Genomic DNA, 13,341 nt, shown 5'->3' with positions numbered 1-13,341 from the left:
TTCTTGTAGTGTGGGGCCCAAAACTGGACACAGTACTCCAGATGAGGCCTCACCAAGGTCAAATAGAGGGGAACGATCACGTCCCTCGATCTGCTCGCTATGCCCCTACTTATACATCCCAAAATGCCATTGGCCTTCTTGGCAACAAGGGCACACTGTTGACTCATATCCAGCTTCTCGTCCACTGTCACCCCTAGGTCCTTTTCTGCAGAACTGCTGCCGAGCCATTCGGTCTCTGCACTTGTCCTTGTTGAACCTCATCAGATTTCTTTTGGCCCCATCCTCTAATTTGTCTTCTAAAACAGCAAACTATCTTACCCTACATCAAAAAGCAATAGGGTGCTTTTAATGCTGATGAAATCTGTTAATGAGAGTCACGCTTCTTCAAGTCTTATCGAGGCCAATCATCTTATTTTTTAAAGGGTTCAGTCAAAGAAAAGAAAAAACCTGTCACTAATTTGGAACCCTGCTGTCCTTTTACAAACCATCTTTGAGACAATGCCTCTTACATTATAGGATCCTCCAAATGTTCCCTGCAAGGACCATTTCCTTTGTAGTAGGAAAAGAAAAGGACTTTGATCCTGCTTTCCTTGTCCCGCAGTCTGTGTAAAGGTATGTGCATTAGGCATTCAAAACTTTCCACTGTGCTATCGGCAGGTACAGCCATACTGAGTATATACACAAATGCAGGGGGAAAGTTTACTAGACATCTACTGGAAAATGCTCTATCCAGTAATGAGAGGGACTATATTTCACTTATGTGACTAGATTTCTCTTTGTAGCTGGGATGTGTGCAGGTCAGATCCGGATTTGCTTTTCTGTTAGCCCAACGAATTGATTTTACTGCAAGCTCCGAGTGTGAGGAAACGGTCATTTCCATTCCCCTTCATTCCCTTTGTTCCACGGTTCTGGCGAAGGGGTTCGGAGACCCGATTGCTGTGTCACGCAATGTAACATATACCACTGCTGGGGCAAGTTCTGCTGGGCACTCGCTTTCCATGAGCATGTGTGTTGTGTAGGAAACACAGTACCACTGTTCACCTGTAAAACGTACAGAGACCATTTGGGGGAGAGTTTCAAAGGTACAAATGGACACGTGACTCCCTTTTACAGCTTTGCAAGTTTTCCCCTAAAGTCTCATAGACCACTTCCTTTGCCTCTGGGCTCATTTTGTGCGGATAGCAAGAGGTTTGGGCCTTTATTGGTTTTGAGGTTTATTAATTTTTGCTCACTTCACTTGATTAAACACTAGAAGCATTTCTGGATACAGTTTGGATAAACAACTGTATTATCTACAACCCTTTATGGGGCTGCATTGTGCAGCAGAGTTCACAGAAATAGGACTCATCAAGGTCTCAACCTGTTTTTTTAAAATTATGCATTCAACATGGAATACGCAGAGGTGCTCTGAAAAGGACACCATTAACTAACAACAGAGCCATTGCTGCAGGCCACTGTTGATGTGTGGGTGGCAATCCCTGGAAGTTTGGAGCATTGGTAGATGTGTAGTAGTGACTCTATGCACTCAGAGCATATCCTGATCGCACTGATGTAAGGGCAAAACTTCCCTTTCCAAGGAGCTCCATCAGGTCCTAACTAATAAACGTGTCTCGTCATGATACTTTTAACTTTTCTCAATGCAAGAGCCTGAACTTGCAACCCCTACTCATGTGAACGACCCCTTGGACTTCAATGGGAACATTCACAGGAGTTAAGATTACTCGCAGGAGTAAAGGCTGCAGAATTGGACCCAGAGTGTTACCTCTAAATGATATTCCAAGAGTTTGCGTGTTTGTAATTTGTCGGGGGCTCCCCACTTCCTTAGTATTCCTTGGCCCCCTTCACATAATGCCAGACAGTAGAGGAGGTAAACAGAAACTCTGATAAGAGCTCTGGGAGCTGTTTACTTACAGTACACATCCACTCGGATTGACTTTATAGCTGGGGAACCCAAACCATTCTCCGCCTTGCAGTAGTAACGGCCTCCTTGGTGTCGCTGGATATTTGTAATCCTCAGAGTTTCATTGAAGACACTCGAGTCTTGAAATCGGTCAGAGGCACTTCCTGCTGTTTTCGTCCACCTGATCTGAGCAAGCATCAGAAAAGTTTGTTACTTTAGGTTGGCTGTTTCTGAAAATGAATGCAGTACAGCTGCAGAGATTGCTCTACAAAACCGAGAGCACCATGGGTCCTGTGGCTCTGAGAAATCAGAGAATACCAGGACTGGAGCCCCAGAACTAGCCTATGTTAGCAATAGCTGATAGCACTACCCGATTACTCTAGTTGGAAATACCTTATAAAGAACTGAATCCCGCTGGTGAGGGACATATGTGATGACTCAACCACCAGCAGTAACACGTCTGCTTAAATAGCTGCGGAAAAACCCTCTCTGAGCAGAATTAAGCAGAGCACATCAGGTCTAGTTCTGTGCTGTTCTTTTTAATAGCTGAGGCAATTTTATATTGAATTTATTTTTTGTATTGTTCTACCTAGGTTTATATAAAAAAATATTTCAGTGTGCCATAGCACTCGTTATAATGGACACATTTTCCAAGGTTTTGAGCCCCTGCCACTCCCATTGAAGTCAAATTAATGAAAATCAGAGCACAAATTTCTATTTGGAAACATCTTAAAATATAACAGAAGCCTCCAGCTGCTCTTCGATAGCCATATCATGAACAGTGTCTCACACTTTCAGGCAGCTGTCTATACCTGGGGGTGGGGGAGGAGTTAAAATAGTTGCTTGGCTTTTTTTAAAAAAAATTGTCTGTTACAATAATTAGAACTTCTTCTACATCAATAATTATTTTCCAAAAATGTGCAAACTTTTCAAAGCGAATACTTCTGTTAAACTGCCAAACCAGTTGGAATGCCTATAACACTCTGTTACAAACAATGCAATTCTTTTAAACACAGCTGTGCACAACAGAATCCGCTCTGGTAATGATACAGACAGTTGTTATGGTATGACTCAGTGAAAAGTTTGTACAATTGGATGAAACATGCATTGAAAATACTTGAGCTAATTGCAATGGCCGCACTTCACAGCACAAGAAAAAGGACATGTTCAGCCCAACGTTACGGGCCGTTAAACCAATTTGACACCAAGTCGCTCCACTGACTTCACAGCTACGCTTCAGTTCCAGCGGTGCCAAGGACTGGCCTAGTTATTTTGTGAACGACTTTTCCATCTCACATTCAACAACGATGCAAAGTCTCTGTTGGAATTCCAAGTCGAACGAAGCAGTTTCTTGCTAAAAAGCAGACCTCTGGCATGCCACTTAAAGGAAAATGGTCGCAACAGTGTTTTCTCTTGCTGAGTCTCTGGCCGTCTCCACACAGCTGTTAAAGGGACTTCTTTTTCAACTAGCAGTGAATGGCAATGGAGGAAGGGACTGGCCTTATGGACAACACATTACAGAAGTAGTGAAGTAATTACTGGTAAAATATCCTGCTTGGCATGCTTGTTAATGTGGATACAGTTCATTTGTTATATACTGGAAAAATTAAATCCTCATTCTACGAACCATTAATGATGTTGAGTAGCACACTGTTGTTGTTTTCATGCATATTACAGAACATCTAGAGAACCCAGCCAAGCTCGAGGGGCCCACTATACAAGGCATTGTACTGATACAGTGGCCTGGAAAGCTTACCAGCTGAATAGACAAGACAGATGTAGGTACAGGGAGATGAAGTCACTTGCCCAGAGAAGCACAGCAGATCAATGGCAGAGCTAGGAACAGAAACCAGTGTCCAATGGACCAGATAGTGTCTCACTGAACTACACCATTATCCATGGACTGCAGTGTCTCAACAGCACCTCTTCTGTGCCTCCTACCACAGCCCATCATGAAGTGCAGTTCACTATCCTCCCAACCTCACGCACCACAGTACAGGAACGGTAACTCCTTGAGCATCCTTTCCTCCCACCCCACCCCCCAGACACACACAAACACACAGAGTCCACCAGTAAGAATATGGTCCCCAATTAATATTATTCAACCAGCTCTATGCCTTCCACCATTGTGCGGTATGTGAGCATGATTGTCATCTGAAAAAAATACATGGAAACACGCGAGGACCTGCATTGACGGAACTTTGCCTGTTTATCCGCCTCCTCCAGGAGCTCTGAGCACCTTCAAAAGTGATGCCATTAAAAAAGAAACAACTGTTACCTACTTTCCCATAGGAACTTCTCCCTGAAAATTACACTGGGCCAGAAGCCACAACAAGCAACACTCAATCCTGGACCACAAACAGGTTTGAAGTCCCATATTTTCTGATCCATTAGGACCCAAAATGGGAGCTTTATATCCATTTTTCTCCACCCCCCGCCCCACCCCCCGAAGGGCTGTAGGCTTGGACTCCAGAAGCTGGAGTTACAGACAGAAGAATAAATGTTTGAAAGTTCCCCAAAACATTTTGAGTCTCTTTTATAAAATACACAGGAATATTCACAATATATGATGGAGTAGCTTGCAGGTGGGCATTACACACTTTGCAGCTGACCTGCATAATTCAAACATAGCTGCACCATGCAGGAATAAGCAAATATCTAAAACTCTCTATCTACATTATTCTGTCTTTGTGTGAGAGAAACACCATTACCACATCTATATTTACAAATATTAATATGTTTGCATTTCTACTGTAAAGCCCCAGCTTTGGGGCATTTTAAGTCATGTATAAAAATGTGCTTCTGGCTAATTTTGGTGTACAGAGTGTGCAGAAGGTTGCTGTCAAACTTTAATTATTTTTTTTTTAATTTAAAAATAAACACTGGCTTAGTGTTAAGGTTACACAAAAAGGAGAAGATAGTCACTCAATCTCCTGCATGCTTTATTATTATTACTGTTACTGTTTGAACCCAAAATTGCCAGGAGGTTGTTGATTTAAATTAATTGTTTTATATTTTTTTCTTACATTTTAAAAGTAAAATAGAAAAATGGATCGAACAAATAGACTTGATCTTTAAGGGGAAATATTTTTTCTTGAAAAATTCAAAAAGTTGGAATTTACTATGTCAAAAGAATCCATCTCAGAATATTTTTTTTAAAATCACTCACTATTGTTACATCTATCTAATCTTAGAAATAACAGCCCAGTCTGTCCCATTGGTACAGTCATACCCTCAGCTACATCTCAATAAATGAACCAAAGAGTCCTTTATCCAATCCATCCTCTGACCTCCAAGACCATTTCACAGAGGTCTGACTTTAAATGGCCAGCATTAGCTCCTAAAGTGGATTTTCAGCTTTATCAGGATTCCTCACTTTTGCGGGGTTAATATTAACAGTATGAAGTAATTTTGGAGCTGACCTCTACTTAGCAAGGAGAATGGTCTTCCAAAGACAAAAAGGTGTAAAATGACGAACCAGGTTCTCTCTCTTTCAAGTGAGAGTGGCTCTGGAAAAAAAATACCATGTTTACATTGCAGTTGATTTAATCTGAATTCATTATTCACGTTAGCTTTAACTCAATGCAAATACGACAAGGATCTGATTCCAATCAATATAATATTGTTATTTATTGAGCGCCAACACTGCAAAAATATGACTAATGCACTAATCAAAGCAAATGAATACAGTAAAATAAGATGACTGAGCCTAGAGGTCTTACTCAAGCATAACTCCCCTTCAAGATAGACCTATGCTTTTTCGGTTCACTGGACAAATTGAAAAAAATAAAACTTGTTTCAGCTCAAACTAAACATTTTTGGGTCAAACAAAACACTTTGGTTCCCTTCGTTGACTTTGAGAATAATTTTTGAACTTTCTTGGTTGACCCAAATCTGCATTTTTTTGGCAAAAAAAGTTTCATTTGAAAAATTTGGCCCAGCTCTAATGATAGTTGTTTAGGGGCTGTTGTACTGGGCCTGGTACAGTCAGTGGGTGACGTGCGGAATGTCATTAAAGTTCTTGCCCAATATCCATTGAATGAAAGCCCTTTCATTTATTTCAGTGGGCACTGTATCAGGCTCTAAATACCATGTGAGAAAGCTATCTGCCCTCACCATTCCATATACCATTCCCATGGTATCTGAGCCCTCACAATTGTTAATGCCTTTCTCTTCTCAGCTGTGAGGTGGGGTGGTGCTTTTATCTCTCTACCCCTTCCCTGAGCAACTGAGGTGTAGCGAGACTAAAACTCCCCCAGGGGCACAAAGGCGGTCTGTAGAGGATCAGGGAATTAACCCATAATCCCCAAGTCCCAGGCTAGCACTGATCATGCTTATTCAAGTGTTCAGACAGTTCCTGGGTTGAAAATTTCCAGCCAATTGCTTTTATTGCTTCATGGACATTTGCATGGTTCAGAAATCCAAAATTTTCCACAAATTTTAGCCTACTTGATTATTCATCCAAAACCACCCTGTGAATGCTTCTTATTCAGAATTTGTTTGAAAATTTCCATTGTCCCAGTATTGGAGCAGAATTGTGTGACCAGTCACATAGCATGAACGAACAAATATTCAAAGAAAACAGCTTGCAAACAACTAACAGGCTAAAACTATTCTTTTCATAATGTGGCTTTTTATTGACGTCACATCCATACATCATGGCTTATACAAATCAGACTAATAATACATGTTAATACATAACACACATGCATTCACCTGCTGCATTGATCTTGGCCTAGTAGGGTGAAATTTTCAAAACTGCTCAGAGCTGGCTGCTCATGTCACTTTTCAATATCCTACATTTTTGTTTTCACAAGATTCTGCTGTTTATTTGTCATTCAAAATGCCAATAAAAATGTCACTGTGAATGCTTATTACTAAGTAGGGCATTAGCAGAAATCAGGGCTGGCTTATGAATGATTCACTTTTAAAGGTAGATAAATTCATAAGTTTGTATTCATAATTCAAATATTCATAATATTTGTAATGGACAGTTCAACTAACTCTGCGTAGACCAAGCCATTGAGCCATCAAGACCCTTGCTAGTATTTTAACGGTTTGAGCAGATACTGCAAGAAGTTGATTCCCATCAGGTATTGCCACAGAACAGATGGCCAGTCAGAGAGAAGCAGCAAAACATATTTTCCTTATTTATTTGGAAAAGGAACCTTAAGAATTAAGGAATTATTTTGGGGCAGTTCTCTGGCCCCTGTTACGCAGGTCAGACTAGATGATCACAGTGGTCTCTTCTGAACTTAGAATTTATGAAAGAAATGCAGAGGCTTACAAGCCACACTGAACTGCAGAAGTATCAGCTCAAACACTGTATTGTCTCAAAAGTACCTTAATGTCCTTCCTTTATTCAAGGCACATAGTCTGCTTGGTCAGCACCAATGGACTGGTTTAAAGCCACCATTCAATATTTCCAATAGATTTCACAATGGATTTATTTTTCTTCTCTCCAAGTGATCAGAGGAAAAGGAGGAATCTGGCGATCACATTTTTACATTGCAAAACTGAAACCTCTGTGAAGCACCAAATAAATAAAATAATCAAAATAAGGTTATCCCCCATGCTCCGTGAGGAATCCTGTTGGAACGGCTTGCAAACAAACATCCTACTCTCACGTCCATGAGATTTTAAGGATGAGGAAATCATAGAATCATAGAATAACAGAGTTGGAAGGGACCTTTGGAGGCCATCTAGTCCAACCCCCTGCCCAGAGCAGGACCAATCCCAACTAAATCATCCCAACTAAATCTCTTAACCACCCTCCCAACATTGAAATCCCTGCCTCAGGCCAAGCAGCCTTTTTGCATGCACACAGTCTGGAGTCAGTTGGGGAGAGGCCAAAGCGCAACTTCCTCCTCCTCCCCTCCCCTGAAAAAGGATCGCAGTAGAATGCCATTGGAATGGATGGGGACGTTTGTCACACCAGGATTAATCTGAACCTTTACAAACAGCTAGGCTTTTTATTCTGGATTGTTTGGTGCCTTTCTGACTGGGTTGTTTTTGCTTTCAGTTAAAGTTCTGGGTGATGGTTCTCGATCTGACCCATGTGCCGTTTGCATTGTCCATAAAACACACGGGCTTTCACTCAGATGACTCCTCTTTGGCTTCCTTTAGCAAAACACATTCAGAGAGTGGCTGCTACAACCACAGAGCAGGAAACTATTAGCCACAGCTCTCAGGATAGCAAGCTTTCCAGTGCACTTCTCCCCTACTCTCCTGCTGATAGACTTCATTTTCTCTTCCTTTAACACTCCCATTCTTGAGACTCCTCAGCTGGCCCCACCCTTCCAGCCAAGATATTCAGATACTACAGTGATAGATGGTCCTCATAGCTTCTGCTTCCCCCTCACCTAGTCCTGTCAATTGGTGTCAGTGGTTCCTGATCTTTTTCTCCAAGCGTTCTGGTCAAGCGGGTCTTCCACGCTCACACCAACCTTCTTCATGTCCTCCTTCAGCCTCTCAAACCGCCTTGTTCAAAGTCTTCCTCGTGGTCTTTACCCGCGACTACCACCTCTTCTACTCTCTGGCCAACATATCCCACATCGCGTCATCTCATATGAGACACCCATCTCAGACAATACTCCTTCAGCTTTTTCGTGATGGGGGCTACCTGCATCATGGCTTGCACTGCATCATGGCTCGTATGGGGGGGGGTGTGGGCGTGCGCCATATAAATACCTAAATTAGTGGTTCTCATACTTTTCTGTACCATGACCCCACGTTACAACAGAAGTTTCAGGACCCATCTAACCAAAGAAAGGGAGAATGACCCCAGTCCACAGTTTGAGAACCTATGGCTGAGTGGATACACGACTGAGTAGAATTGCCTCTGGAAAGAGCAAGGGTATGTCAACACTGCAATCCTGGGATTTGACCACAGTGTATCTAGGCATACCCAAGCTAGCTTGAGCACTGGTAGCAGAAAAGCCAGAGTGAGATAGGCTTGAGTGCAAGCTAGCCACCGAACTGAAGCCAAGGTTCCGGGTGAGCTTGTACAAGCTGCGTCGCCGGGATTTCACTGCTTCAGTATCGGAGCGAGCTAAATTAAAGCTAGCTAGCTCAGGTAGGTCTACCCATGCTGCAGTCACACATCATGATTGCAGTGTAGACATATTGTAAGTTAAATGAGCAGGAAGGGTTGATTGGAAAGGCATTGTGGGTCCAATTCTACACCATCTTGCATCTTACGTAGTCATTTACATCCATGCACAATGCAGCTAGTGGAAACATTTAAACCAAATTTTGACCAAAAGTAGCCTTTCCCCCCTTTAATTTCCTCCCTTTCTTTTCCTTGATCAGCTCTAGCTCCACAGGAGTGCAAAATGGGAATGAAACACCACCTCTGGAATGGCAGGTAGAAATGACAATGCAAGGCGGTGGAGATCAAGCTGTTTGGATCTAGGCCTTGTGCATGGCAGTGCACGATAGCTTCAGTATGACAGCCACTATCAGGCTAGCCCAGAAATGTTTTCTTTGATTTCTTGGTTTATAGGGATTCCTTTGTTCAGACATTTCAGAGATGTCGTTTCTGCACTGTCTGGTGGTGGCTCTGAATAATTAGAATTCTAAATTATCTTGACAAGCCTTGACCTTGCTAGGCTGCTTTCTCTACCCTCCAGATCATCTAAAACAGATGCAACTATTCCTGAGACACACTTGGTCTATGTCCATATGATGGCTAGAGGAAAGGTAAGCCAAAAATGTGCTAGACTTTCCTGCTTACTGTGCTTACTTCAGAAATAATGAGGTACTGTTCTACTGAATCTTCCAAATGTTCATCATTCATGACAGGAGAACACCCACACAGACCTGGCAACTATTGCTATAGTACCATGGGAAGTTATGGGACTGGCTCTGCATATATCTGTAAATAAAATGATTTTTCTGTGTATTGAAATTTTATTAAACCAGAAACAACATGACGCAATGTGCCCGAAAAGGCTAAGGGTACAGAATGTCTATCTTCATTTGAATATAACTGATCATGGCATTTTGGGCTGTATAAGTAGGGGCAGATCGAGGGATGTGATCGTTCCCTTCTTTTCAACATTGGTGAGGCCTCATCTGGAGTACTGTGTCCAGTTTTGGGCCCCACACTACAAGAAGGATGTGGAAAAATTGGAAAATGTCCAGCGGACGGCAACAAAAATTATTAGGGCCTGGAGCACATGACTTATGAGGAGAGGCTGAGGGAACTGGGATTGTTTAGTCTGCGGAAGAGAAGAATGAGGGGGGATTTGATAGCTGCTTTCAACTACCTGAAAGGAGGTTCCAAAGAAGATGGATCTAGACTGTCCCCAGTGGTAGCAGATGACAGAACAAGGAGTAATGGTCTCAAGTTGCAGTGGGGAAGGTTTAGGTTGGATATTAAGAAAAACTTTTTCACGAGGAGGGTGGTGAAGTTCTGGAATGCGTTACCTAGGGAGGTGGTGGAATCTCCTTCCTTTGAGGTTTTTAAGATCAGGCTTGACAAAGCCCTGGCTGGGATGATTTAGTTGGGGTTGGTCCTGCTTTGAGCAGGGGGTTGGACTAGATGACCTCCTGAGGTCCCTTCCAACCCTGATATTCTATGATAACATTGCTACTGGCTATGGATTTGCAACTGAGGTATGGAAATTTCTGTTCCTGTTTATTTCATACGGTAATGTCTCTGAAAGGAGCAGGATTAAGAAATGGCCCCAAGTAAAAGTAATACCGATTGTTTAAAACTTTCCTCATGAACTATTAGAGTGGTGAAACATCCAATTAAAAGAAATCCTCAATTTCAGTCAAAATTATGATCTTGTATCTTGGAGAGCACTAGAAAACTGTTATCAGTTGGGAACTGAATGCAAAAATGGAAGAGTCTTTGCTTTACAAACACATTTCTCGACATTTATTGTAGCCAGCCTGCGCCACCTAAGAATGTCCCGCTTTTCAGTATGTTATATGCCATGGGCACTAAGCAAGGACAGGGATAAAACTTATCTTTCTCTCTGCTCCCAGGCCTCGCTCCAAGAAAACACGTAAGCACATGCATCATGACATGGGCATCAACGGCTCTGCTCATGAGCTTAAAGTCACACATCTCCTTCAGTGTGGACCAAAAGCACAGACCTCTATTCCTTTATCACTACAGTAGCTGTAAGTAGCAAACAGGATGTGAGATACTTATCATCAGTTCAGAATGTATCCGGAAGGCAGCAGAGGAATAATTGTACTCTGGACACTTCATTATAGTGTTAAAAGGAAGAGATTTTTTTTTATTATTTTTAGTAGAGAAACAATGCTGGTAACTGACAGCAAGCTACACAGACAGATACTGGATATCAATGGAGAGACAACCAAGCTACAAGCAGCCAATAGCTATGAAAAAAAAAAACATTTACACTATGTACAAAGTCTGTATTAGCACATCACTCACTAGTCATAAGACGACTATTATGAATTAAGATTTAGGCACCTTTTTACTCATGGCCCTACAAGTCAAGGAATTGACAAGAATAAATAAGGAACCTGACAACAGAGAGGTGGAAAAAGAGGTGCTTGAACTGATTATTACTTCATTTCTAGGATCCATCTGATCATCTCTCTCTCTTTCTGTGAGACAGGTAACATCTATTTCATACCCAAGTCCAGGTTTATCTAAGATTTGCTTTTCAGGACTGCAAAACTCAGTGCCTAGAAGCTGGAAGTTTAATAACACTTGTGCAACATATGGAATTCCTCCAGTACAACTTAATATATTTCCTACAGCTTAATATCTCCAGCTCTTCACTGCTTTGGCAGACTTTTAAAGCAATCATGTAGAGCATCGTAACACTCTCTGATTCCCACAGGGAAAAAGAACAGTCACGTGTGCCAAACACAATAGGAAAAAGAACTTGAAGACAACCTAGACAAATTAAAAGGTAAAAAGGGCAGCCTTTAAATCCACTTTTAGTCCTGAAGGCAAAAATAGATATTGCATATAACAACCAAGTATATTCTTCTATTGATACATGGGTCATTTTTACACTGAACTCCTACCAGCATTAACAGGAATCTTCCATATAAGGAGGGAAGAATGGAGCAGTACTGAGATAAATCTAACAAGTTGCAAGCTAATCTAAGTAGAAACAAAGGGTAAGCTTCCCATACGCTTGCTGTAAGATTCATGTCAGCATAGGAGGTGTGTTGTTGTTGTTTGGGGGAGGGAGGGGGGGAATTCATGCCGAGATGGTGTCAAGGCATTTGTAGAATTTTACTGAGCCACAGTGCTGTTTTTGTACAAAAAACAATTCACACTGAGGTAGGAAAAGCTAGCAAGCCCTCAAAACAAATATTTGATATGGACTCCACCGTCTCAAAATAGCAGTGCCAACATTTTCATGTGAGACCTGAGATTTTCACTGTCTCAGTTGCTTGGTGCAAAATTTAAAACATCTCAGGCTTGATTTTACAGAAATGCTGAGCTCCCGCAGGTCCCATTGACTTCAAGGGCTATGGTAGGTGCTCAGAACTTGTGAAAATATCAGGACCAAGTTAGACACCGGGTAATCCAGGCATACAAAAAATCAGATTTTGAGTCATTTGCGTCACATGGCTGGATGGCTATCTAATGAGGATGAAATCCTTCCGTTTGTTGTAAACACGGAGTCAGGGAAGGAGTGGAGCTTTGTGAATATACTGTACCATATTTATCATTTTCCCTCTCTTTTCCCAGGCTATTGAGAAGGTATCGGGCTGCAGGCTGGGTTAGTTAAAAGTCATATGCAGCCCAAATGAATTATTTTGTGTTTCCACCATTTGGGTTGAAGGTCTTCAAAAAAGTTTGTTTTGCTAAATCCTTTAAAAAGAAAAATGGAACCAGTGCAGTCTGAGATCCAGCACCAGACTATAACAATTGATTATCACTTTGTTAAAACACCTACTAATAATTTATTTTATAAGCTATTTATACATGGAACCTTCATGTGAAGAGTGGCCATTTATTTTGTAATTGAACCCTACGATCTTTACCAAGGGCCAGTTTCTGCCACTTTACTCACTGTGTAATACATTATTTTCATCTTTGATCCATGGCCCTTCTGCAGTCAGTCACCTGAATTTAACATTCCCAGTTCCACATCTGGATATTTTAGCTATTCAGAATCCCAAGTTTTACTATGTGGTACAAACGAGTTTCATGCAGATATTGTTGGGAAACAGATAATGTCAAACACCTGACAATTAAGGTACCTTATGTACTAGGGGCCGTGCTCCTCTTGACCTGCTGCTCACAAGCAGGGATGAATTGATAGGGGAATTAGAAGTGGGTGGCAACCTGGGCAGCAGTGACCATGAGATGGTCAAGTTCAGGATCCTGACAAAAGGAAGAAAGGAGAGCAGCAGAATACGGACCCTGGACTTTGACTCCCTCGGGGAACTGATGGGCAGGATCCCCTGGGAAGCTAACATGAGGGGAAAAG

At 41.8% G+C, this 13,341-nt stretch overlaps 1 protein-coding gene across 4 annotated transcripts in view; it reads right to left on the bottom strand.

The window, feature by feature from the left end:
- Positions 1–13,341, bottom strand: part of MDGA2 (MAM domain containing glycosylphosphatidylinositol anchor 2) — a 665,204-nt gene that overhangs the window by 355,062 nt on the left and 296,801 nt on the right. For 2 of the 4 annotated variants that reach the window (XM_084631535.1, XM_084631536.1), the window contains exon 3: positions 1,912–2,086. The exons of the other annotated variants lie outside the window; for them this stretch is intronic. In XM_084631535.1, coding sequence (XP_084487661.1) covers positions 1,912–2,086 — 175 coding nt within the window. The remainder of the gene's footprint in view (positions 1–1,911; positions 2,087–13,341) is intronic. 4 annotated transcript variants of the gene reach the window in all.

Source organism: Lepidochelys olivacea (assembly GCF_965140295.1).
Source record: "Lepidochelys olivacea isolate rLepOli2 genome assembly, chromosome: 6".
NCBI lineage: Eukaryota > Metazoa > Chordata > Testudines > Cheloniidae > Lepidochelys > Lepidochelys olivacea.
Note: the sequence above shows the minus strand (reverse complement) of the source record. Positions and strands in the feature narration are given on the sequence as shown.